Source organism: Aplosporella prunicola (assembly GCF_010093885.1).
Source record: "Aplosporella prunicola CBS 121167 unplaced genomic scaffold K452scaffold_11, whole genome shotgun sequence".
Classification (NCBI taxonomy): Eukaryota; Fungi; Ascomycota; class Dothideomycetes; order Botryosphaeriales; family Aplosporellaceae; genus Aplosporella; species Aplosporella prunicola.
In genome coordinates, this window is record NW_022983539.1 from 874,120 (window position 1) to 898,800 (window position 24,681).

The window sequence follows — 24,681 nt, forward strand, 5'->3', positions numbered from 1 at the left end:
GCGCGGCGAGGCGTGGGCGAGCATATGTGAGGCAGGCGCGCGATTGGTCGGAGCAGCAGCTTCCTGGCGACGAATCCGATCAGATCCACTAGATCGGGAGCGGGCGGTATCGATAACATGGTCGACCCTGAGAGCGTGCCTGATAAGCCACTGTCTAGCCATTGGCCGCCGCCCGTCTCGCCCCATCCACTCGGCAAGCCGTTACGTTACAGAATCGCGCTGACAGCCTCGCGCCACCGCGCCGGTCCCGAGCATCACGCGAGGCCATTGAAAATTCCATCTCCGGCTCCGACAAGCTGTATTTCCACGCTGTCATTGAAATGTCCTTCCGGCCCAAGGCAACCCCCACTGCCTCGACAAGCGCCCTCCGGTAACGGCCGTTGCAAGACTACCGTGGGAACCATCTCCATCATTCCTCACACCACGCTCCGTCTCTCCCCGATGCCCATCACGCCGTGTCCGTCGGATCCCAGTCTGGCCCCGTGTCAGCAAATCGCACTCGAACGCGTGACGCCCGTCGCCGCCGGCCGCATCAACAACACCACAACTCCTCCGTTTCACAATGTGCGGGGCTATGCAAGTCCCAAAGGTCCTGCCTGTCACACAACGTGGGGTGTTTGCGTGCTATGACCGGGGACAAGCCGACTGCCGAAGACCCTGCTCGCCAGAGGGCCCTCGCGGCCGTGGGGTTGGGGAAGGCTGAACTGTAAAGGGAAACCTCTCACCTGTGACCAGATACTCGTCCAATCCGTCCATCTCCTTCATGTCCTTCTCCTCAATCTCGAACCCGCCGATATCACCGTTCTGGATGATGCGCTTTTGGTTAACACTCTTGGGGAGGGGAACAAAGCCGTGCTGCACGCTCCAGCGGACAAGCAACTGCCCTTGGTTGCAACCATACTTCTTCGCTAGCTTCAAGATGACTGGGTGATCCATCCTCTCCGCGCGCACCAGAGGCGCGTACGCCTCGACTATAATCTTGTTTTGCTGGCAGAAGGTCGTGATGTCGGTGCGCGTGTTGAACGGGTGCACCTCGATCTGGTTGACGACCGGCAAAATGCGGGGTTTGGAGTCGAGCAGCTCTCGCAGGTGCTTGACACCGTAGTTGCTGACTCCGCCCGACTTGATCTCGCCCTCTTGGATCGCATCCTCGACCGCCCGCCAGCTCTCGAGTCTGGCCTCAGGCCCACCATAGGGGCTGTGTAGCAAAAATAGATCAATATATCCGAGGTCACAGGCCTTCAGTGACTGCTTAATTGAGCGTCTGGCGGCGTCGTACGTTCCGTTGGACGCCAATTTCGTCGTAAAGTGGACGTCTTCGCGTTTCAAACCGCTGCTTGTGAGGAAGCTTTTGATCGCCTGGCCTGATTCGCGTTCATTATGGTACATCTGGGCCGAGTCGATCCTGGCGGGCGATCACTTTGGTTGGTAGACGTCAAATGATGAAGCGGCGGGAAGACATACGCACGATATCCAGCCTGTGATTGTCAGCTACGTCCTCATATGCAGGAGACTGCTTTGGATGGCATCATGACGCGATTGGCGGTTCCGACAGATGGAATGGCTGTCTTCATGTCACCAGCATGCTTGTCAGGGCGTAGCAGGCTGGATCATCCCGAGGGACAGGCGCCTCGCGGGACCTAGGCCGAGACTAACTGGACGCGGCGTAGGAGGGCGCGCTGCAGGGCCGGTCGGAAACGACGTAACCCCGGATCCGGGTGGTGGAAATGAACAAACGATGGAGCTTTACTCACTTCGAGCGCCCACTGGATAGCTTGGGTCGTCTCTCGGCCGTGCATCATGTAGACGCCGAGATGAATCTGCGGCATGGAGAGGCCATTGGAGAGCTGGTGCAGCACGTCGTCAGCTAGCTACTACTACGGCGGCGGCGGCGGAGCTATTGACGGGGGGAACGGCGTGCCTTGACGCGAGTGGAGAGCGAGAAAGCCATGGTCGCGGCGAAATTTGAAATACTACGTGGTAGGGCTACGGTTAGGGTATGCTGGCTGAACAAAGTAGGTACTCGTAGGAGTAGTGGTAGGTGGAAAGGAACAAGCGGCGGCGGCGGGTGGCACGCGGATGATGTGTTTTGGAGGCGAGGGTATGACGCACTGCCGCACCCAGCGTGGCGGCTGTTGGGAAAGCCTCGCAAACCCAGCAACCCGGGCACGACGGCGAGACGGCGCAAAAAAGGGGTCCGCGGGCCCCTGCGAGGCGCAAGGTTCATGCGCGCCATGCGACGGTGCAGACTGGAGGGAGCGAGGCGGAGGGGGTGAAATCCGACCGCTCTCGACCAGCCCTCGGCGCCTCCGTGCAATCGTCAGTCCGGGGCATCGCTATGTCGTGCCTATTTCCAGCCGTGCCCCCATGCATGCCGGCTGTCACGCGTCTGCTCAGCTCCGGCCCAGAATCGCTCGTTTGGTCGCAACGCCCGCGCCACAGCTTCCTTGCGTCAATCCTGCCAGCCGCCGTATAGACCTTCTATACAACAGAAGCAATGCCAAACCCAGGCGGTGGGGCCGTCGTCAGGAGGCTGCCGCCGTATATAATAAGATTAGGGCCTTCCGGTCCAAGACACCAGGCGGACGGTACAGCCCTTCTCTGCCCCGGCGCTTGTCACCACCGCTTAGATTAACCTCAACCATTCCTTCGCGACCCGGCCCGCCGCGAACCACCCTTCCCTCTCCCCTCCATCGCACCTCTCGCACAGCCACTTGCGGCTCATGCGATGGCCTACTCCGCCTTCCCCAACGGATACCCCCAAGCCTCGTCCTCACGAGCTGGACCATTCGGCGCCTCCGGACCTCCCTCCGAGGGCCCACGCGGCATGATCAATGACCCGCAATTCGACATCTTCGAGTGGCATCCCGCCTATCAAAGCTGCCAGCGCTACTTCCTTGACCATGCCCAGCACGACGGGCCCGTCCAGGCTGTCGCTGCCTTGGTCAACATCTGTCTGCCCTACCAGTGGACCCAGAACCCCATCATGAGCTCATCTGGCATGCCTCCACCGGGCACCGGCCCGGGTGCCTATCCCCCCACGTGGTCCAGACACGGCCCGGCCCCCCATGCTCCTCGTCCCGGCTCCGTGTGGGTTTCGCTTGTGCCGTTCATTCGGCGCTTGGTCGTCACGGGCTTCGACAAGGAAGGCATTCTCCACGGCTTTTTTGGCGACGATTGGCGGAAAGGAGTGGGCCCCGTTCAAGAATGCGAGCGCCGCAACTACCTCTTCGCGGCCAAGAGCGTCGGCTGGGCCAAGGTCAAGTACCAGTACGACATGTCTCCGCACGAGACCGTGCCATTCCTAAGGCCGCTCCAGAACGTCCAGTTGGAGGAAATCGAGGGCGCAGAGAAAACGTGGAGTGAATGGCTCGCAATGGAAGACTGGATGGTTGGTCCCAGGGCACCAGAAGCAATGGATGATCCGGCGGAGAGCATCGAACGGCCATAAGGCTCATCTGACGTAGCGGGAGGGGTCTTTTCCAGGCCAGGGAAGTGGAGTCCGGTCCTTAGCATGGCGTTAAAAGCCGTTGACAATGGCAGGGAAAGGAGCATACATCTGGATTTTGGGACATGATTTCTGCGATAGTTCCAAGGGATTTTACAGGGAAACCTAGTTACAAAGTTTGGACTGGTCAGCAGCTTCAGGCTGTTAATTTAACATTGGCTGTTTACAACGTTTCTCTCTCGTTATAACGGCAAAGGTATGCGAAAGACTGCGCAAATTATAGCCGGATATACCAAGGAATGCCTTTTGAAAGGTCAGGATTTGCTGACAAGGCCAAACGTCGTAAACAGGGTTAGCTGTATAACCATTGGCTTGCACCGCTCACTGAGCAACGACCATGACCGATTTTATATCTTTTACGAAGTTTGCTTTGAAGTGTAACCCCGTGACTCGATGCATCGCCGATTTTTCATGACTAAGCGCACTTTGCCTAATTCGTGCAGGTGGTTCAAGCGCAGGCGCGACCTAAGACATCTTGTCAAAACAACGATCGACCCGCCCGTTCGCTCATCGACGGCCGTCTGCCTAACAGAGAAAGGCGTCTTCTTGAAAAGGGCCATGCTCGAGTGACAGAAACGTACCCCAACTGCCGCCCGAGCTTAGTTACCATAATGGCGCACCCAACACCCAGCCTACCCCGGACAAGAGCTCGCGAACCATCAATGGCCCTCTGGACGACCTTTGTCGACCGATGTCTGGACAATCGCATCAGTCCGGAAAAGCTTGAGAAGTTTGCGATTGAGATGCGGAAGATGATGCGCAGCGATGGGACTGTGATCGCGCAGGCGCTTTTCCGGCCCAGGTCGCGTGCGACCTCCTGCCTTGACCCTCTGGTCCCGGTGTACTTGGAGCGGCTGTTAGCGCTGGATTTGCTGGGGCCTCCGGATATTCTCACTGCCCTCTTCCATTACTCACGCGACCGCCCGGCTCGCGCGGAAGAGACGCCGAAGTCGCCCAAGAAGCAAATATCTCATGGGCATATCACTCCGGAGATGGAAGAACTTGTCTTTACCAGATTGTCGAAGGCCTATGAAACTGGCGAGAGGCCTAGGTCGGTGAAGGAGGTTCTATCTACACTAGCGGTTCTCTCGCAGTGGATGTCTGCTATCGTCACGCCTCATGCGGCTGATCCGGTGATGCATTCGATGCCCGATGAAGCGCAGGCAACTCGAACTCAATCAATTCTGGTACTTGGGATGTTGATTACCTATGTCATGCAAAACGTAAAAGTCGCAGGTGTAATGGAGGTGGCCTTGCCCAAAGGTGCGTATCCTACCTGCCCATGCGCATGAAGCGGGCCTTCCTCTTCATAATTTCCGACCAGCTCTTCCCACTTCAGGGCTCCGTCGCTAACTTTGAATCAGCGCTGCGCAAATCTTTGGCCCAATCTTTGGCTTTGTTCAATCCACAGTTGAGTCAGGCTGGGGGGATAGCGTTAGCAGAAAGACTGGCCATGTTTCAAAAGCAGTATAACCTACTTGAAAACACTGGAACTGGCCCCAACGATACTTCGGTTAGCCTCAGCAATGAAGTTGCACTTTTGCAGCTCGAGAGCGTTATGGACTTGCCTCTTATCAACACTAGAGCGGGACTCTATGTCTTTATTAACTCTTTGGTATGACGAACAATCCTCCCTGTGTTTTGCTTTCGGCCGCTGATGGCACAGCTCATTGCTCGTCCTTTAACCGACGATAATATGGTCCTAAGCTACCTGCACACTCGATACAAGGTTTGTCCCACTTACAGCCGCAACTATATACCTTCTAACCAGATTAGGGGGATATCCAATCACTTGCTGTCGACCTCGTAACAGCTTCTTTCGATGTCTTGGCGGCCATGAACAATGCCACCTATGGAAGGACCGAATCAAACGAAACGATATTCAACTTCAGGTCTTTCCTTGTCAACAAGATACCCACGCTCCTGACGATCCTCGCCGGATCAATGTTTCCGCCGCTGACCCCGGAGCTCTGCATTACACAAGCACTGAACCATATTGATCGTAATGCCTTCCCGTCATTTTCTCAAGCGTTTGACATGACTGTCGGAAACAGCATGCTATCCGATGTTCGGCAGGACTTTTTGTTTGCCTGTGCTTTGCATCGACTCATTCCTGAGTCTAGTATCGAGCGTCTTCTCGGCGAGACGCCTATGAGTAGCGTGCCAGATTCGGGGAAGTACATCAAGGAGAACTTGGTTGCCCAATGTTCAACAAACTTTGAGCGTGTTGAGGAGCTTTTGAACGAGATTGAGGGCATGGATGGTAATGCTGGCGCAATAGTAGCAGCTATGACTGAGGTGAGTTATTCAAAGGGCCTTTTAGACCCACGACTAACCACGAAACCTCTACCTAGATCATCCGTAATCTTTGTGCAACACGGGAGACGATGTCTCTCAAGACTATTTGCAACGCACTGTCACGCAAACCTCGGTCACTAGATATCATGTTGCAGTATACATCGCCAATCAGCATCCTCCAGCCCATATGCCAGCTGCTTGACACATGGAAGAACGAGGAAGATCAAGGTAAGAGCATATTACGAAGACTCTTCGAAAGATATATGATTAACGCTGTGCAGGAGAATATCAGCCGGTGTATGATGAATTCGGTGCGCTTTTGCTGCTTGTCCTGGCCTTCGTTCACCGTCACGATCTACAAACGTACGAGCTCGGTCTTGAAGAAGGATCTTTTGTTGCTCAGCTACTAGAACGTGGCCATGTGAGCTTGCTGCCTTCAGAAATGACCGAGGAGCAGAACAAGCACTTTTCTGGTTGGATCCACGGATTGTACGATCCAGAGGGCATCAGTGACGAGCTTTTATCAAGCTGTCAGCCACAAGACTTTTATTTGCTCGTGCCAACACTGTTCCACCAGACGATATATGCGATATCAGAAGATGTGCTCAGCCTCGATACGGTGAAAGGCGGGCTGGAATGTAAGTTCCATGTATCGTGTATATCTGTAGAAGAGACCACTGATATTTGCAGTCCTGCTGGAGACCTTCCTTCTTCCATGCCTTGTTGGCGCCGTCCAATGGATGACCTCGTATGCGCTTGAGCAGCCATCCGATCTCGACATAACCATGCAGGTCTTGACACGGCTCATCCGACCCGCCTCTATATCAGGCGACGCCCAAGCAATGCATAGCACTATCCTGGCAATCGTCTCGCGGCGGCTCGAGCGCTGTCTCAAGAGCATCCAGCACCGCGAACCACAACGCACCGACGTGGGCCCTCTACTAGACATAGTCCACTCATGTCACGACTGGGAACGCACGCCCTACCCAAGCATGGCCGAGCTGGAGCCCTGGATGGCAACGCCAGGCACATCAACTCGCCTCTCACTACGCAACACGATACAGTCCCTCGCGCTCTGGAACAGCACTGCAGACCTGAACCCCACACCGCCAGCATACACGCACCGCCAGCTCTTCGTGGCGCTACAACTCTTCTCCCCACGCAAGGTCCTCCACGCTCTCCTCGACGAACTCAAAGCCCAAACCACGAGTGCAGGAGCCGGCGCCGGCGCCGTCGCCCTCGACATCGCGACAAACATGGTCTGCGCCCCGCTGCTCAAGAACAGCTGCACGCCGACGCAGTGGCTGGGGTCGCCGGTACCAGCGCCACCGCAGCCGCATCCGCGACTGAATTTACGCGATACCCTCAAAGCGGAGCTCCACGATGACGCGGCGGGCTTGCTGCAGCGCTGCGAGCCGGGTGTTGCGGAGGCGGCGATCCGGCTGCTGCGCCGCGTGGAGGCGCAGTTGGCGGGCCCGGTAGCTGCGGCCGCGGCGGCAGTCGACCATGTGGCGCTTGGGGGTGCAGAGGCGGGAGCCATGATGCAAGGAATCGAGATGGGCGGTACCGGGGGAATGGACCTGAGCGGCGCAGGCGTGGGCGTGGGGATCACAGGTGGGGGTAGTGGTGGTGGCGGAGGTGGGTCGGGAGATGGTGCTGGAGCCGGTGGGGGTGGGGATGCTGCTGGTGGGCAGGGCGCTGGTGCGCAGGATTTGGGCGCTGGATTGCAGGGCCATGAGGGCTTGGATTTGGGGGTTGGGACTGGTGGGGCGGATGATGGGGAGTTGGATTTGGGCGCGCTGGGGGAGGGGACCGGTATGGAGGGGGTTTTGGATGCGGGAGGAAGTGCAGATGATGATGTGTTTTCGGGGCTGGGGATGATTGATGATGAGTTTAATTTCTGAGGAGTGGATGGAGTAGGTAGTGGGTAGGTTAGGTGTAGAGTTATATAGGTACTGTGGATTGGCCTATTTGTTGGTTGATTTGCTTTGTTCTGGGTGATTGTATGCTTGTAAGGGTATGTGACTTGTTTTCTGCCGAACAGTTGTGAAATTCCTTTATCGCGACTGCTAAGTGTAGTGGATTGCAAATACTTATATCTACCGGAAGAGTGCTTGGAAGGTGGTGTAGATCTGATACAATAACGGTCTAGCAGGGTCGCTCTAGTGTGAGTGGAGATGGGTGATGGATTTTATCTGATGATCTTATCTGATGAGATGACGACGCGAGCATGTGAAGGTGCAGAGGTGCCCCGGTGTCGGTTGTCATAGCAAGGAATTACCCCAGAATTTAACACATTGGCCAGGCAGCAGGACGAAAGAGTGACGGGATGGCGCTCACCGACACGTCTGTAACGCGTGCCGTTCCTGCGAGGTCGGTGGTTGGCGTGGTTGGCGCGGGGATCCATGACATTATCAAGCAGAAAACACGAGCACGGACTGCAACGCCAGAAGACGCGTTCTGGCGTGTCGACGCTCGCTACAAAAACCACCGCCAGCCCTTCTCCCATGCACCCTCTCTAATCCACCTCTCCACCCACTTTGATACCCCCTCCTTTCGCCTGCCTTTGTGTCGACATTCCGCTTAGTTTCTTCTACCCCAGCTTTTGTCGCCACAATGTTTGTCCACAAGCGCGGTAAGTCTCTGCGTCCTCGCCGTCGCCCGGCCCGTACTGACGCAACGCTCTAGATGGACGGAAGGAGCGTGTGCAGTTCGACAAGATCACCGCCCGTGTCTCGAGGCTATGTTATGGCCTTGACCCCGAGCACGTCGACGCTGCTGCCATCACCCAGAAGGTCATCTCCGGCGTCTACCACGGAGTCACCACGATTGAGCTGGACAACCTGGTTAGTTTGTTTCTACACGCGAGCATTATACCATTGAGCGAACACTGACACCTTTCCCACCCAGGCCGCTGAGACTGCCGCGTACATGACCGTTACCCACCCCGACTATGCCATCCTCGCCGCACGTATCGCCGTCTCCAACCTCCACAAGCAGACAAAGAAGCAGTTTTCGGCTGTCATCAAGGATCTGTACGAATATGTCAACCCTAAGAACAAGAAGCCCTCCCCTATGATCTCGAAGGAGACGTACGACATCATCATGACGCACGCCGACGAGCTCAACTCCGCCATCGTTTACGACCGCGACTTCAACTACCAATATTTTGGCTTCAAGACCCTCGAGAGATCATACCTGCTCCGCATTGACGGCAAGGTCGCCGAGAGGCCGCAGCAGATGATCATGAGAGTGGCTGTTGGCATCCACGGCGCGGACATTGAGAAGGTCATTGAGACTTACAACCTCATGTCCAACAAGTACTTCACGCACGCTTCCCCTACTCTGTTCAACGCAGGAACTCCCAAGCCCCAATTGGCTTCATGCTTCTTGATCGACATGAAGGAGGATTCTATCGAGGGTATCTACGACACCCTGAAGACTTGCGCCATGATCTCCAAGACTGCCGGTGGTATCGGTCTCAACGTCCACCGCATTCGCGCTACTGGCTCTTACATCGGCGGTACCAACGGTACTTCGAACGGTCTCGTCCCTATGCTCCGTGTATACAACAACACTGCTCGCTACGTCGACCAGGGTGGCAACAAGCGCCCGGGTGCTTTCGCCATTTACCTCGAGCCTTGGCACGCCGACATCTTCAGTTTCCTTGACCTGAGGAAGAATCACGGTAAGGAGGAAGTCCGCGCTCGCGACCTGTTCTACGCTCTTTGGATTTGCGATCTGTTCATGAAGCGTGTCGAGGCCAACGGAGAGTGGACGCTGTTCTGCCCTAACGAGGCTCCCGGTCTTGCCGACGTCTGGGGTGACGAGTTTGAGGAGCTTTACACGAGGTACGAGCGTGAGGGCCGTGGTCGCGAGACCGTCCGCGCCCAGAAGCTCTGGTACCACATTCTCGAGGCCCAGACTGAGACCGGCAACCCCTTCATGCTTTACAAGGATGCTTGCAACCGCAAGAGCAACCAGAAGAACCTTGGTACCATCCGCAGCTCCAACCTTTGCTGTGAGATTGTCGAGTACACCGCTCCGGACGAGGTCGCTGTTTGCAACCTTGCTTCCCTGGCTCTCCCCACCTTTGTTGATATCAACAACGGCGTCTATGACTTCCAGAAGCTTCACGAGGTCACCCAGGTTCTCGTCAAGAACCTGAACAGGATCATCGACATTAACCACTACCCCGTTCCCGAGGCCAGGAAGAGCAACTTCCGTCACCGTCCCATTGCTGTTGGTGTTCAGGGTCTTGCCGATGCTTTCCTTGCCCTCCGCATGCCGTTCGACTCTCCCGAGGCCAAGCTGCTCAACATCCAGATCTTCGAGACCATCTACCACGGTGCGCTGACTGCTTCCGTTGCATTGGCTAAGGAATTCGGTACCTACGAGTCGTACGAGGGTTCCCCGGCCTCGCAGGGCATCTTGCAGTACGATATGTGGGAGAAGACTCCTACGGAGCTCTGGGACTGGACGGCTCTCAAGGCTGAGATCGCCGAGCACGGCACCCGCAACTCACTACTCGTCGCTCCTATGCCCACTGCCTCCACCAGCCAGATCCTCGGCTTCAACGAGTGCTTTGAGCCTTACACCTCCAACATCTACTCCCGCCGTGTCTTGGCCGGCGAGTTCCAGGTCGTCAACCCCTGGCTGCTTAAGGACCTTGTCGACCTTGGCCTGTGGTCTGACAACATGAAGAACCGCATCATCGCGTCTGGTGGCTCCATCCAGAACATCCCCAACATCCCCGATGACATCAAGGCCCTGTACAAGACGGTGTGGGAGATCTCGCAGCGCACCATCGTCACCATGGCTGCCGACCGTGGCGCTTTCATCGACCAGTCGCAATCGCTCAACATCCACATGCAGAACCCAACCATGGGCAAGATCACGTCGATGCACTTTGCTGGCTGGAAGCTTGGCCTGAAGACGGGCATGTACTACCTGCGCACGCAGGCCGCCGCGGCACCTATCCAGTTCACCGTCGACCAGGAGGCGCTCAAGGTCGCCGACACGAACGTTGCGCGCCAGGCGCGCCCCAAGCGCACCAACATGGGCGCTGGCAGCTACCAGGCCTCGTCGGTGCCTCGCCCCATGTACATGCGCAAGTCTTCGACGACCGACAACACCGGCATGCCGACTCCCGAAAGCACGCCTCCGCCCCCTGCGGCATCACCTACCCCTGCGCAGGAAAAGGTGGATCTGACGACGCCGCGCAAGGAGGCGCACCCGAACCCGGGCTTCAAGGCGGATGTGGCCGAGGGCGACTCGCCGAAGCTGCTGAGCACAGATCCTACGGACGCAGTGCCCAAGGAGGAGGAGCTGCCGAGCCCGCGTGAGCCGAAGCCGGCAGGCCAGGAGGAAGACGTCGAGGGCGACTCGAATGATCGCGAAGGCGACATTTACGCCGATGCGGTGCTGCAGTGCAGTATTGAGAACAAGGATGCTTGTGTCATGTGCTCTGGTTAAAGGATTGGGCGGTTAATTGCTGCAGATTGCATGTTTAGATATGCATGGGCTATGGCTATGCTTGGATGAATGGGTTTTGTGCTTTTTTCATGGGCATCGGGGGTTTTATGGTTGGGGTATCACTGTATGGCGTTGGGGTGTGTCCAGGTAGATATTATAACGTTTCATGGTTGAGAATTCTCTTTGCTTGTGCTTGCTTGAGTGATGTGATTGAGTGAGTGTGAATGTTTGAGGGATTGTGTGTGCTTCTTGTGCGAGACGTGCTTCCTGAGGAAGCCTTTGGATAGTGGAAATCAGATCAATGATATGACATGCTCATGCACGCGTAGAGGTAGTTAGTAGTCGACTAACTGCCTGTGATCGATGACTATAAATAACCCTCCACCCAGCTCCTAGATCCAGAGCCGACATCGTCGGGATCAGGCGCTTGGTCATACCTCCAGACGACTCATCATTTCCACGACTATGTTCGATCCGCGACGCGGGTGGTCTATGCTCGAAGGGGTTGTGCTGTGCCGTGCATGTGTGGGGGGGGGTCAGATACGTTATGTTGGGATATGTGGGAGGTGTGGCGGTGGTGAGGGACAGCTTCTCGGTGTGGTGATGCGGGTTAATGTTTGTGGGTGGTGGTGGGGAGCGTGTTCATGGTGAATGATTGGGGGAGCGGGTTCATGGTGAATGGGGGAGCGGGACGAGATTCGAGACCACATTGGCTTCTGGCATGAGCGCCCGGCAATGAGATGATTGAAAAAAGAAGTCTCCAGGTAAGGGTTCCTGGTTCATGTCTGGTTTGATGGGGGAGTAGGTATGAATGCTGACTTGTGGGTCTGTGGGATGGGGGTTGGCTATCGAAGCAATCTCGCGCTCAAAGCACAAAAAGCAAAAAACCACCCTGGTTCGTTACACAAAAGCGTCGGTTAGACAGAGCACACACAAAAAAACTCAACGCGAGGTGTGAGGGGATCGAACGCAGAACGTTCGAAAACAAAAAGAGCAGAGGTTTAGCCTCTGATTACAGCTGTTTAGTTCAAGTCTCGTTATATGGTGACGTTCCCGTCCCATTATGCGAAACCACCCTGCTAGGCTGCCAGCATTGGCCATTGACTTGCTGAAGTATGTGTTGATTTTTTGTAATCATATACTGTTGCGGCAGATAAGTATCTCGTCTACTTAGGCTTCTGATTGTAGCAAACGGGCGTCTGAGTGGGCCAAACAAGCACTGTATAAGTAACGCGTCCTTAGTTAATGCAGTTTTATACTTCCCGGATTTATTTGCTAGCGCATAGGAATTGCCAATGTCTTAATATTGCTTCCTTTTGGGGGAAGGCGGCATTCGCCATTAGATATAAGGCTTCGGCCTACTTAACCAGCTAGCAGTGAGTTCTCAAGCATCACTGAAAGATTTTTTAGCCTGCTTCTTATGTATCACCTAACGGCCATTAGTATGATTAAAGTGCGTATTAAGACCTTTTTCTATTTGTGTTTCCTCCACTGCGCATGTCTATCTGCTAACCATATATTCAGTGAACTCCCATACCTACCCGTGAGACACTACTAAAAATTCAGAAGCAAAACCAATCAGTCTTAATCTAAGCAGCAACACCAGGTACATCTAACTCAGCGAGCCCAAACCATAAATCAAAAACAATCTCGTTACACAAACGAGTCGGTTAGACAGACCACACAAAAAACAAAGTGCGGGGTAAGTGAGAATCGAACACAGAACGTCCCAAAACAAAAACGAGCGCAGTACCCCCAACACCTATACACGCGAACCATACTACGCATTCATACGTAGCATAGCCAACGCACATAAGCATTTCGACAGAGCCCTGCACTCGAAGTGATTTTTGGTTCTGGGCTATATATACCGATGGTGTGGGCTGGAAAGAGACATGATATTACCTTCCACAACCGTTCCATTCGCTCGCTGTCGCAACAGTACCCGTCTCCTCTAAGATACGCTACCTACTCCTTAACTAGAAATCGAGTAAGATCTCCTATACATATAGAGTACTCTTTAGGTAGCTATAATTAATTACTACGCTACGTCTAGTAGTACCTTTCTACATTTATGTAGTTACCTAGCGCCTATAATAACAGTATTTAGTAATACACGAAGGCGCGAGTTTTTGCAAGTGCTAGAGTATTTGATTAGGGTATAAAAACAAAAACAATTAGAGGGTATAAACGTACTCATAAAGGTACAAAGATAGAAAATATTTAAGAGTATAAAGTAAGTTATATTCTTACAGCTAAATTTTATCACGTAGGATGGACAGAATGTTTAGAGGGGATAGGGAAATTATCCGTGACCTTTAGATATGTTGGGATGGTGGTAATGGTTGACGTTTATGAGCGGTGGTGGCGTTTGGCAGGAACAGGAGGTGATGATCACAAACGTAACTGAAAAATAATAGTGTTGAAGAAGTCCCTCACTCCACCATCTTTGGCACCTTAAGGGCTCCCAGGGAATAGAACTGAACCTTTCCTTTACAATTCTCCTCGAACCCGTCCATTGCATCGTCTGTCATAAAAACCCATTGGATGGACTTCATCGACGTGCTGTCCACCTTGATCGTGACCAAGTCCGTCTCCTTAATGTCGGTTGGGTTGTCGATGCCGTGGAACTTGCAATTGAGCCCAGACGCAATATGTCCAATCAACAGATCCTTCTGACTCATTCACCTAAGATCTTTGGGGAGGCGCATTCCCCGTTTTGAATGCCAGATGAGCTCCTTCCATTCATCGGAAGGCCTAGACCTGTCTTTGAGCCATAGGTATTGTGTTGATAAGCTTCTGATGAAGTCGTCCGGAACAGCAACTTGGATTACCGCAATTTCTGATATAGGCTGTTTATGTTTCCTCCAGCACGCATACCTGTCCGCCGTCTCTCTTTGGGGAGTGAAATAGGCGGTTCTAAAAGTTCCACTGAAGTCTCCAGGTGCCGTTGAAATTGAGGCGAGGTTGATCTTTCCAGTCTCATGCTCATAGAATCTTGCAGCCTGAGACTTGTCGCCAGCCCACCAAACGACATGATGACCAGGGATGGCATCGACAGTCTCTGCATACTTGACATTTCCCCTGGTAAGATTTTGAAGTGCATGATACGTGGAAACAAGTGACTCGAGCACCCAGTATTTGCAGGTAGCCGAGAATCTGATGTCGTCATATTCAGGTAACAGGATGGCGGTCGACAGCTGGTCGTTAATCCCAAGAGCCTGGAGGCATCCAATCCAGTCATCGTGGCCACTTTCGGCATCCGAAATAGGATGCAGCCCTACGTGCTCCGTCGTAAAATCGAGAAAACTTCCGTCAAGGTCAGGTGGCTGCGTAAGAAAGCATTGCCATATGTCTGCGGCAACTTGTGGTGTGAAGCCGATGAACTCGTAGGTTTCCTGGCTGTGCAAAACACTTGGAATGTCGACAGTTTCGGATTCCTCATGCACTGAAGACGAAGTGAACATAATGAGGTTGTTAGAGTTGTGAGAGATGGGAAGAACAAGTGAGGTGGAGGGCTAGGAATTTTTATAGTTGAGTCGGTTTCACTTCTGACTGGTTCACTTGGCAGGAACAGACGGTACCGGTTCGGTGAGCAGGCAAATTAGGCAACTGCGACCATGATTGTCCTACCAACCATGAAATCACCCCACAAAGAAATCGCGGAACAAGCTGCAGGCAAACACACGTTTAGCAAACTCAAACAACTAGATAGTTTTCCCCAAGTTTCTTGTTTCATGATAGATATATCTATCAGTCTCCTGTTAGTGATTCGATAGACGGCACCGGATAATTTGCCCACCCCCTCTGGATATTTGCCCACCCCACGTGATAGCATCTACAGAATTATATAATGTATTTTCTACTCTTAAAAATTTTAGGTCTCTATATCTTACAAGTACCTTTATACCCTTTGAATATTTTATTTTTATACCCTTATAGATACTCTAGTAGTCGTAGGAGTAGTCTTAGTTTTAACTACTAAAGGAGTACCCTATAGTTATCGTAGATTTTACTTTTTATATAGTTAAGAGGTAGGTAAGTAAATTATCCGGGGTCTAGATAGACCATTACTACTTAAAATAGAAAAAGTAAGCTACACCCCGTTCCTACTTTAAAACAGCACATAAGCGCCCCCTCTACTCTCAGCTAATTTCTCGATACCTCTATACACTTAAGAAAAGACAGCAGAGACAAAACCACAAAAATAGCTAAACAATAATCACCTCCTCCGCCAACAGAAACACCTCTTTATACGCCTCTAGACAGTTTCACGCAACATAACGTACTTCCCCCTCACTCACACCCCTACCTTTAAAAATTCAGCGCAAAACACCACACGCACACCCATCCTCAAGCCCTCAGCCCCTCGCCATAACCGCACCACACGCTAACCAAAACTCTCGAGGCAAGGACCCACATATCCACTCCCCTCCCCTACTCAGAGTACCAAGCAGCGCGAATGCACCGCTACATTACTGCCACACACCATCACTCGCTCACCCTAATACTAGTGTCAACAACAGAATATTTGAGAGTGCTTTAGCGAAGACGAAAACCCTCCTACAAAGAGGCAGAAAATAGCATTGATATCAAAACCCTTCACATCACCTACATCAACCACAACGCAATCTCAAAGTTTAAACGCTCCGGCACCACCCTGTACCCTCCCATCCTTGATCGCCTTGCCCTCAACATCCGTAACCTGGCCCTTCTTACCAATAATCTTAACACCGCCCTTCTTCAAATCGCCCACCACAGCCTTCTGCTCCTTCTGCGTCTTGCTCTCCTTCTTCTGGGGCGCGCCGCTCTTCTTGATACGCTCCTTCTCGCGCCTGCGCCTGCGCACCTTCTCCTCGCGCGACATCTCCTCCCTCGCGACAGGCATGCCGCCCTTAGTCAGCACGTCGCCGGCCGCCTTCTCCTCGCCCAGCGCGTACACCTCCTGCGGCGCCAGCATGCTCGCGCCACCAATGTCGCCGCCCGCCGTCGGCCGCGCGTCCTCCATGCTGATCGTCGGCGCGTCGGTCCGGATCTCCAGCGACGGCGCCGCGGGCTTCGGCTTGTAGTGCCATGAGGAGAGCGCGTCGAGCTTGCCGCTGACGTCGCGCCACAGCGCCTCGATCTCCTTGTGCGCCTTCTTGAGCTTCTCGTCTTTGACGTCAACGTAGTTGGGGTCCGTCTTGCGCAGGTGCTCCTCTTCGTATTCCTCTGCGAGGCCCTTTTGCGCCTTGGTGTCGTCGAGCTCGAACTTGCCGCGCCGGACGGGGCCAGTGGCAAGGTCGTCAGGACGCCGGCGGATAACCTCGTCGAACTCGCGTGCCAGAATGCGACGCTTAATCAAGGATTCGATGTCCTCGCTCACCTCGGCGGTGATGACAGGGACGGGCTTGCCAGCGCGTTCGAACTCAAGGTCCTCTTCAAGCAGAGAGTTCATAGGACGATCAGCAGCGCGCGCCTCACCAGAAAGTGTCCACTGGCGCTTAGCGACGTTGGCAGCCTCAAGCTTTCGAATCTCCTCAGCGAGCTTCGCCTGGCGACGCTCATGAGTAGACTTGCGAGCCTTGGGTTCACCCGGCGCGGCGTCGCTGAGATCCGAAGCGTTGTCATCTTCCGACTCATCAAAGAGCTCGCGGTGGACAGCGGCCATGGTCCGTTCGACGTCCTCATCAGTAGGCTTCGGCTTACCCTCGTAATCGGCAGGGAAGTTATGCGGGTTCGGGCGGCCCTTCTTCTTCTTGCTAGCCTTTTTCGCGGGTGGTGCGAAGAAATCGGCGTACATGATGTTGTTTGCGTTCGAGGAATCGCCCATCTCCATGTCATCGTCCCCGATGGGCTCATCATCATCATCCATTTCATCGTCGCTGGCGCCCTCTGGTGCATTCAAGTCTGCATTGCCAAAGGTAGGACCATCCTCTTCGTCGTCGCTCTCATCCTCAGTGGGTTTCTTGAGCTTCTCGCCGGTGCTTGGGTTCATGGAAAGGGGATCAGCTTCCCAATTAACCTCCTCTTCATCACTTGCAGCACCATCGTCGGGGTCGCCTCGAACATCCTGTTGTTCCAAGAATTCGGTCTGTTTGTTGAAGTCGTCGATGGAGAAAAATCCGTCGTTAAGCCCATGAGGATCCGCAACGTATTCGGCTGCTGGTTGGTCCTCATCCGACATGTCTTCGTCGTCGAAATCATCCAGGTCCGGGTCTATTTCATCCTCATCCAGATCGCCGTCTTCCTCTTCAGTGTGGAAGCCTTCTTCAATGCCCTCGCCATCCTCATCATCATCCACATCTTCGCCATCGTACTCCCAATCCACACCCTCCTCGCCCAGGCTGCTTCCCTCGTCGCCTTCAGGATCACTGAGTTCAGAGCCGTCCTCGTCAAAGCGTCCCACTTTAACTCCGTCTGGCGCATCGGAGTCGCCGTCAGCCAGATCATCCGATTCGCCCAGCACGTCAGGCAAGTCGCGCTCAACCTCGTCCCTTGCAGCATCCAGAACCCTTTTTGCTTGCTCCCAGATTTGGTCTGCTCCGAACCCTTCGAGGTGGACCTTCTTCAGCTGCAAGACCTGATCACTTCCATGATCGCTCTCGCCTCTCTTGCGCTTCTTGCGCGCCTCCTCCCGGCGGGCTAGTTGCGCCTCGCTGACACCAGAGGCGAGGGGATCAAGAAGACTCTTCGCGAGCGATAGGGCGGCATTGTGGAGGCCAGTGGTGGGCTGGAGGAAAGTGTGCGGCGAGGCGGAGAGGGCCGAAAGCAGCGCTTGGGCGGATGCGTTCTTCGGATCGGAAGGCGGGGGCTGGTTGGACTGAGCCGAGAGGGTATGCGACGAGATAGAGTCGGTCGGCGAGAAGGAAAGCTTCGCCATGGCGGGTGTGCGTACTGTCGTGACGGTGGGCGGGATCGCGACAGAATCAAGTGCACGAAAAATTGAGGGCACGGACGCGCTTGCGGTCGCAGTCGCGCTCCGCTCCGCCGCCGCATCTTGGCACTCCGCCCGGACATAATGGAAACCCCGCATCTCCGCCTCCGCTTGTTTCCATTTCCATTTCCGACTGCACCTTTGACGCAATTTTGGGTGCATTCCATTTGAGGCAGGTTGTCGCATGACAGTCCCGCGCGTCCCCTTTGCGGGAATTGATCGTGTGATGGTACGTGGAGTCTATCAACTACAATGCGTTTAACGACCCGCAAACGGGTACCACTGCAGCTATAGGATGTACCCGCCTCCCGTCGACCAAGGATTTTTCGGAAAAGGGTAGGTAGAGGGAAAAAACCTCTCATTCCGTTGCACGATATGCGGATGCAGCTCACGGAATATGCTGATGGTTGCCTCCGTCAGTGGAAAATCAGCTCCCCCTCTGTCTCAACTAGGTGCTGATCGAAGATTGCTCGTCCCGCCTTTCTAATGCCGTCGGCGCACGCGTGACCTACTGGTGAGAACAGAGAGTCGCCGCGCACGTCTTCCTTTTCGCAGGCTCCTCTACGGCGTCGGGCCCCACTCCGCGACGAAACGGCAGCGGACGCGAGGTATGATAAGGGCAAGGTCACGACGGAGCCAGGAAAAACTTATCCTTTGCGCCTCCTGACACAATCTTGCATTGATTTGCCGCGGATTCATTCTCCATACCCACATCCCACAGCGGAACGGATGGTGAGAGGATCTACCGGCTCTTGAGTACGCGACATGCGGGACAGTCGAGAGCTAGCCCCCATTGCCCAAGCAGGGAATTGAGAGACGGACCCTTGTCGATTTTCTGCAGCGGGATACCAGGATGTATGCCGGTAACATTGCATCCTGTCCATCCAGTGGTACCCGTGGGCCCATGGCCGGCATTCATTGGAGCCCCTCTGGATGTGACAATGCTATACCCGAGCGGGGACAGCCGTCGAGGGCCCCTGCTGCGGGGCCAATCTAGACCTGAAGGCTGAAGCTCCGTATCCCGATGGGGGCTTCTTTTTGCTTGTTTCGACTTCTGACCTCACTCGATGGCGACTTGTGGCGGAAGAAAGCTCTTGACACTTCGTAGAGCGGTGACGAGGAGTTCCTGGGCGTGCGGTGTTGGCGGTGCCACGCAAGAATTGGAGGCGCAACGTAGGACGTAGAAGGATTGGAGTGGATTTCCAATAGATTATACTAAGAGGCACAGAAGCTCAAAACACAAGTTGGGCAAACAAGCACGCGACCCAAACGCAGTGACGCAGAACATACGGATTACAAGCACCGAAACCAGGGTCTAGGGTTGGGGACGGCCGATCGGGAGGCTTCCGAAACTGGCGTAACGCGGGTCTTGATTGGCGGTGGCGCGGGAGATGTCGAGCAAAAAGATCGTTGCAGGGTTGCTGCGGGTCTCTCCAATCAGCGTGCGGCGCAGACCTACTCCTACCGTCGAGCAAAAAAAAAGTTGTCGGAAACGGTCTTGTCAAGGACGACTCTCTTGACCGACTCGCCCATCAGTCCGCTGATCGCCCTCTGGTCCGCGTAGCGGTGGTCTTGGCGGAGCCGCGCTTATCATTCAGGCACGGCACAGCGCTCAGCCTCCAGTCTCCACAACCCCCAGTCGCCGGACAAGGACACACCTCCGCCACTGCCACTGTCTTCTGCGACATCCTTTGTGCATTCCGTTCATTGGCCGACGCGAGCACATATACATATACTGCCGCTTGCCGCCTTCTCCCGCCAGCTTTCCTCTCGCAGCTTCCTGCTGATCGTCATTTGCGCCACATGCTCTGTCGCGTGCCTGAAGCTCTTGTCTGCTTTACCAGCCCTTTCTCCCACCACAACGTCCAATAGCATCCGTCGAAGCATGAAGTACGGCGACACGCTCCGCCAGCGCTCAATTCCCCAATGGGGCCCTTGTGTGTTGTCCCAACCTCTCTCCGCTCCTCATCGAGGTCGGCCTATGACGTAGACGCTAATGATTGTTCGACCGGTCTAGACAACGTCGACTACGATGAAATCAAACATCTGATCAAAGAACACACAACCCCCGGCCAGGGCAAAGCCTTGTCCATTCCCGGCCAGGGCGAGGAGTCCGAACGTCACTTTGAGGATGAGTTGTTCGTTACACTTGCCGATGAGTACCGGCGCATCGATCTCTTCGTTAAGAGCAAATCCGGGGAAATTGAGCGACGCCTGAGTAGGCGAACCCACCCCCCCTCTCATTCCGACTTTTTTTTTTGCTAAGATCTTCCTCAGATCACATCTCCAAGCAGGTCCGCCAGTTTACATTACGCGAAAGGGCATCGTCGCCTTCCGATAGAGCGATATCAGAGAAGCGCCGGCAGAAGTATGCCAGAGTGGAAGCCGATGTGCTGAAGTAGGCATATGCCCAGTCTTGTTTTGTAGCTCATTGAAATGCTAACGGAAAAACAGGGCCGGTGAGGAGATCAAATCCCTGGCCAGGTTTGTGGGTGCGCAACGCCTAGGATTTGCGAAGTTGTTGAAGAAGTACAAGAAATGGACTGGCTCAGAATTGCTGGGAAAGCGATTCACCCAGGAAGTCCTCAATCAACCCGGCACATTCTCTCGGACCAACCTCAGTCCGCTCTTGAATGAATGGTCCGACGTCCTCCATGCAGTGCGTGCAGCGTACCAGGCGGGCGAGAACCAGTCGGTGCCCAAGATTGCCATTGGCGATGCTCTTTCGGCGACCAATGCTTCGCCAACTGTTGCTGCCCCCGCAGAGAACCTGACTGCTATTCCTAAACAAATTCAGTCAGTCGCAGAGTCCGGGTCTGAGCTTGACTTGGACACGGCATTGGCTAACCTGCCTCTGGGCCAGTTGGGCGCCCGAGCAGCCTACTGGGTGCATGCTGATCAAGTTGTAGAACTGCACGTACTTTTGTTACAAAGCTTGCGGTTCTTCGAAGGTAGGGCACAAACGTCGCCGCAATCTTCGCCGTTCGGAAGCCCTGGCGGCTTCGGTACAAAGAAGAGGACTGACAGCACCTCTGATATCTGGAGAAGAGATGAGATTGGTATGCTGTTTATGGATGACGTCGACAGGTATGCCCGTTCGCGGAGCGGTTCCACTGTCGTTGAACAGGAAGAGACTCCCGGGAAGCCTGCTGTGCGTGCCATGGGAAGCGCCAGATGGACTTCCGCCGGAGAAGCAGCTGTAGTGGCGCCCAGTGCAAATGGGTCGAACGAATATTCAAAGCTGGTATGTGCAAAGCTGAAGCGCAAACACCTTCCTGGCCTCCTAGATATTGGACGCCCTTTCAATGCTCGACGCCCTTCCGCGCAATCCACGGTTGAGGAAACGGAGGCGCATTCTGATAGCACCGAACTCAACCCGGTTGTGGACTTGCGGTCCTGGCTCTCTTCAAACCGAGAGATCAGGCCCATAGCTGGCATTTCTTCCAAACGGTCGCGTTTTGTTGGGCTCGGCAACGATTCGGAGCATGGCACCTGGGCCACTCTGGATACCGATATCTATATGGATAAGTCTCTCCACACTCACCTGGGAGAGACAGATGGGCTTAGGGATACGGGAAGTGAGGTAGTCGCGTTCCCGCATGCTGTGCTTGAGGTTCGCGGTGAAGGACGGCATTCCGACGAACTCATCAAGGCCCTTGACAAGAGCCATCTTGTAAGTTTTACCTAATGATTTTCAAATCGCTGCTAACCTTGCTCGAAGACGGAACGGATACGAGGCTTTTCCCTGGAAGCTCATGCTATCTGGACATGCTGCAAACCTGCCTCAATGCAGCCTCCGTACTGGGTATGTCCTGTAGGCCCAACAGTATAAGCATCGCTGACAAACAATAGCTACCCATGCTTGAACGTGATATCAGGAAAATACCCTCACCGGCGCCGAGAGTGCGCCACGGTGCTGCCAGTCCGTCCAAGCACCTCGATCCGCTCAGCTCGCGCCAGACGTCCGTGTCCAACACATCTGTCACTGACGGCCAGACAAGCCACTACTCTACAGCGGCACGCAACGACTCGTCGGCGACGTCGCTCGCTGAGATGGATGGTGCCGGCGTTGCCGGTCAACAGTCGAGCAAACCTTCGCGCCGCCATCATTTGCGCGAGCTCGCGGCGCTTCAGGCGGCTGAGAGTGGCGGCCCCAGTGCCAGTCGCTACTGGAACGAGTATGATGATCCTGAAGATGGCGGTGACGACGCATACGTCATCTATGTCGATCCATATGCGTCGCCCAAGTTGCCTGGGCAGGAAACGCTCGGCCGCTTCTTTCAGAGCGTCAAAGACACGCTGCGCGGCCGTCGCCGGCCGTCGGGCGAGAACGCATCACTGCTATCCACCGAAGGCTCGGAGAACGACGAGCTCAGCGGCGTGGCGCGTGACACTCTTGGGGGAGGGTACGGCACGCTCACGCGCTCAGAGTACGAGGGCGATGAGGGCTCAGAAAACCAACATGCCCGTCGCCCTCGCCTGTCACTCTCGCGCCGCCTCAGCTCCTTGATCGACATCTTCCGGTCCAGCGATCCCAGCGACTACTCCCGTGGTCATGGCTCCGCTCCCCTCGGCGCCGACCCCGCCGCCCTGGACACGCTGCTCGCGTCGCTCGCGGCACGGCAGCGAGCCCGCGCGGCCGCAAAGGCGCGGCTCGCCGTCGCGGCTCTGGCGGCTAGTGCGGTCATTGCGGGCTTGACGGGCCTGCTGGCGGCGAGTAGTCGGCGCAAACTGCGCAGCGAGGTGGCGCCGGCGGTGGTGACGGGCGTGGTTGCGGACCTGGCGTTTGCGATGGTGGCGCTGGCGTGTTGGGTCTCGTCAAGGAGGGACGGCGAGGCGGGAGGGTTGGGGATGGGAGGGGTGGGCGTGTTGGCGGGCGCGGTGGTGCTGTTGGGGGTTTGTGTGGTTGATGGGGCGGTGGTCGGGGGGTGGCTGGTTTGATGGTTGATGGTTGATGGTTGGTGGATGAGAGGCGAGGCTTGCTGAGGTGAGTGAGTGGGTGAGCATAGCGATGGATGGGGGTTATTGCTTGGTTTGGTATCCTATTGTCGGTGGGTTTGTTGTTCGTTGTTTGTTCACTGTTTCTGGCTTCTGGCTGATACGGTTCTGCATACTGGTGTCGGCGCGGAAGGGCGTTGGATGGGTCTCGTAGATAGGTGGTGTGGAGGAAGGGAGCGAGACGGCTGCGCTTGCGGTGCAAGGAGTTGCGGGTGTTGCACAAGGGCGGGGTGGGATCATGTGGGTTTTGCGCTGCTGCTTGGGGTCGCACACGTACATACATACATACATACTTACATATACACATAATTGGCAAATTGGGCGTAGTTGGTAGGCGGGTAGGTAGGTAGGTAGCTTTTTTACGTATACACACATACATAGGGAGAAGTAGTAGTAGTAGTAGTGGCAGGTAGTTGTAGCTAGCAGCAAGTAATTCGAAGTGTAACCACAACACCCTCCATGTCTCTTCCTAGTTTTACGTAGGTGTGTATGTACACATGCGCAGGAAGACGCATGCAAGCACCGTAATCGTACTCGTATGCACGCACGCACATGCATGAGAGCCAACCAGCCTGCCTACCTAGGTGGGCAAGCAAGCACGCCATCCGCTGCTCCACACTACCTACCTACATTCGACACTGACTACTCCGTACTGACTGACTCACATGCGACGGGGGCGCGAGCCGGCCTGACTACACGCTCTTAGTCACGGCGAAACGCGTGCTCTGTGCGCTCGTGTGTGTGTATTGTATGCTAGGGTCCAAGGGTCCGAGGGAGGGGGGCTCCATAGGGATTAATGGAGCAGGAGCGTTCCGGAGGCGGGCTCCACTGCCGACGCGTAGTGTAGGTAGGTTGGTGGCCGCGCTGCTGCTGCTGCTGCTGCAAGGGACGGACGGGGACCGGGACGGGGACTCGGGAGGGGGTGCGGATCGATCGCTGCAGGGAGTGGGGTGGGGTGGGATGATGAAGGGTGCTGAGGGGTGAGGGGAGCGTGTTTGAGGATGAGGGGGATGAGCGTGGGTGTGGTGGTATAGTTGTAGGTGGTTATTGTATAGGCGGTTATAGTGATAGTGATAGTGGTCTTGGTATTGGTGGTGGTGGTGTTGGTATTGTTAGCCTGTTGCTGACCTGCCTGTGGAGGATGTGGAGAGCTGTGTATGAGGAGGAGGAGGAGGAGGAGGAGGCGCGCGTGACTATAGGCAGGTAGGCAATAGGTAGCTACATCCATCCAAGGCCGTCCAATGTCCATGGACCTACCTCGCACATCAAACCATCATAATCGCCAATCGCCATAACAGCGCGTTGTAACAAGCGTGCAGCGTCGCAAGCCGCGACAGACCAATCACTCCTGCGCCTCATCTCCGCGCCGCAACGCCGCGACGCCCGGCGCTAGCCCCTTTCGGGCAAAATCAAAATGCCGCGCCCCAAAACATCCGCGGCGACCGTTGCCGCTCGACTGACTGATCACGACGACGGACGACGACGG

At 55.1% G+C, this 24,681-nt stretch overlaps 8 protein-coding genes across 8 annotated transcripts; 4 read left to right on the forward strand and 4 right to left on the reverse strand.

Moving 5' to 3' along the window:
• Nucleotides 1-96: 96 nt before the first annotated feature.
• Nucleotides 97-2,089, reverse strand: K452DRAFT_318227 (uncharacterized protein). The gene is made up of 5 exons (XM_033544135.1): nt 1,922-2,089; nt 1,755-1,847; nt 1,465-1,478; nt 726-1,405; nt 97-474 (listed from the first exon to the last, which is right to left on the reverse strand). Exons 1-5 carry the CDS (start codon nt 1,949-1,951, stop codon nt 449-451), a joined length of 843 nt encoding a protein of 280 aa, XP_033398353.1. The 5' UTR covers nt 1,952-2,089; the 3' UTR covers nt 97-448.
• A 396-nt stretch (nt 2,090-2,485) lies between these two features.
• Nucleotides 2,486-3,715, forward strand: K452DRAFT_287056 (uncharacterized protein). Its single transcript, XM_033540410.1, has one exon. It carries the CDS (start codon nt 2,729-2,731, stop codon nt 3,449-3,451), a length of 723 nt encoding a protein of 240 aa, XP_033398354.1. The 5' UTR covers nt 2,486-2,728; the 3' UTR covers nt 3,452-3,715.
• Nucleotides 3,716-4,002: 287 nt separating this feature from the next.
• Nucleotides 4,003-7,723, forward strand: K452DRAFT_318229 (uncharacterized protein). Its single transcript, XM_033544136.1, has 7 exons — nt 4,003-4,771; nt 4,873-5,123; nt 5,175-5,237; nt 5,285-5,806; nt 5,863-6,034; nt 6,088-6,444; nt 6,497-7,723. Exons 1-7 carry the CDS (start codon nt 4,120-4,122, stop codon nt 7,708-7,710), a joined length of 3,231 nt encoding a protein of 1,076 aa, XP_033398355.1. The 5' UTR covers nt 4,003-4,119; the 3' UTR covers nt 7,711-7,723.
• Nucleotides 7,724-8,319: 596 nt separating this feature from the next.
• K452DRAFT_270465 (uncharacterized protein) lies at nt 8,320-11,456 on the forward strand. The gene is made up of 3 exons (XM_033538989.1): nt 8,320-8,441; nt 8,495-8,652; nt 8,717-11,456. Exons 1-3 carry the CDS (start codon nt 8,423-8,425, stop codon nt 11,279-11,281), a joined length of 2,742 nt encoding a protein of 913 aa, XP_033398356.1. The 5' UTR covers nt 8,320-8,422; the 3' UTR covers nt 11,282-11,456.
• A 2,151-nt stretch (nt 11,457-13,607) lies between these two features.
• K452DRAFT_318231 (uncharacterized protein) lies at nt 13,608-14,778 on the reverse strand. Its single transcript, XM_033544137.1, has one exon. The coding sequence runs from the start codon at nt 14,746-14,748 to the stop codon at nt 13,966-13,968; it is 783 nt and encodes a 260-aa protein (XP_033398357.1). The 5' UTR covers nt 14,749-14,778; the 3' UTR covers nt 13,608-13,965.
• Nucleotides 14,779-15,914: 1,136 nt separating this feature from the next.
• K452DRAFT_226949 (uncharacterized protein) lies at nt 15,915-18,143 on the reverse strand (the record flags this gene model as incomplete). The annotated part of the gene is made up of 1 exon (XM_033536866.1): nt 15,915-18,143. One exon carries the CDS (start codon nt 18,141-18,143, stop codon nt 15,915-15,917), a length of 2,229 nt encoding a protein of 742 aa, XP_033398358.1.
• A 1,939-nt stretch (nt 18,144-20,082) lies between these two features.
• On the forward strand, nt 20,083-23,138 carry K452DRAFT_297901 (uncharacterized protein; the record flags this gene model as incomplete). The annotated part of the gene is made up of 6 exons (XM_033542071.1): nt 20,083-20,134; nt 20,215-20,415; nt 20,475-20,595; nt 20,652-21,870; nt 21,919-22,002; nt 22,050-23,138. The coding sequence occupies 6 exons, from the start codon at nt 20,083-20,085 to the stop codon at nt 23,136-23,138; spliced, it is 2,766 nt and encodes a 921-aa protein (XP_033398359.1).
• Nucleotides 23,050-23,644, reverse strand: K452DRAFT_287062 (uncharacterized protein). The gene has a single exon (XM_033540411.1). The coding sequence runs from the start codon at nt 23,472-23,474 to the stop codon at nt 23,220-23,222; it is 255 nt and encodes an 84-aa protein (XP_033398360.1). The 5' UTR covers nt 23,475-23,644; the 3' UTR covers nt 23,050-23,219.
• Between the last annotated feature and the right edge of the window lie 1,037 nt (nt 23,645-24,681).

Excerpts from the sequence above, each read along its gene's own strand:
- K452DRAFT_318227 (XM_033544135.1), bottom strand. The coding sequence starts at position 1,951 with ATGGCTTTCTCGCTCTCCACTCGCGTCAAG. Across the intron at positions 1,848-1,921 it reads CGCTCTCCACTCGCGTCAAG|CTCTCCAATGGCCTCTCCAT; the intron begins GCACGCCGTTCC and ends GTGCTGCACCAG. Across the intron at positions 475-725 it reads GGACGAGTATCTGGTCACAG|ACTGGGATCCGACGGACACG; the intron begins GTGAGAGGTTTC and ends ACACGGGGCCAG.
- K452DRAFT_270465 (XM_033538989.1), top strand. Across the intron at positions 8,653-8,716 it reads CGATTGAGCTGGACAACCTG|GCCGCTGAGACTGCCGCGTA; the intron begins GTTAGTTTGTTT and ends TTTCCCACCCAG.
- K452DRAFT_287062 (XM_033540411.1), bottom strand. The coding sequence starts at position 23,474 with ATGTACGTGTGCGACCCCAAGCAGCAGCGCAAAACCCACATGATCCCA.
- K452DRAFT_318229 (XM_033544136.1), top strand. The coding sequence starts at position 4,120 with ATGGCGCACCCAACACCCAGCCTACCCCGGACAAGAGCTCGCGAACCA. Across the intron at positions 4,772-4,872 it reads GGAGGTGGCCTTGCCCAAAG|CGCTGCGCAAATCTTTGGCC; the intron begins GTGCGTATCCTA and ends ACTTTGAATCAG. Across the intron at positions 5,807-5,862 it reads TAGTAGCAGCTATGACTGAG|ATCATCCGTAATCTTTGTGC; the intron begins GTGAGTTATTCA and ends ACCTCTACCTAG.
- K452DRAFT_318231 (XM_033544137.1), bottom strand. The coding sequence starts at position 14,748 with ATGTTCACTTCGTCTTCAGTGCATGAGGAATCCGAAACTGTCGACATT.
- K452DRAFT_287056 (XM_033540410.1), top strand. The coding sequence starts at position 2,729 with ATGGCCTACTCCGCCTTCCCCAACGGATACCCCCAAGCCTCGTCCTCA.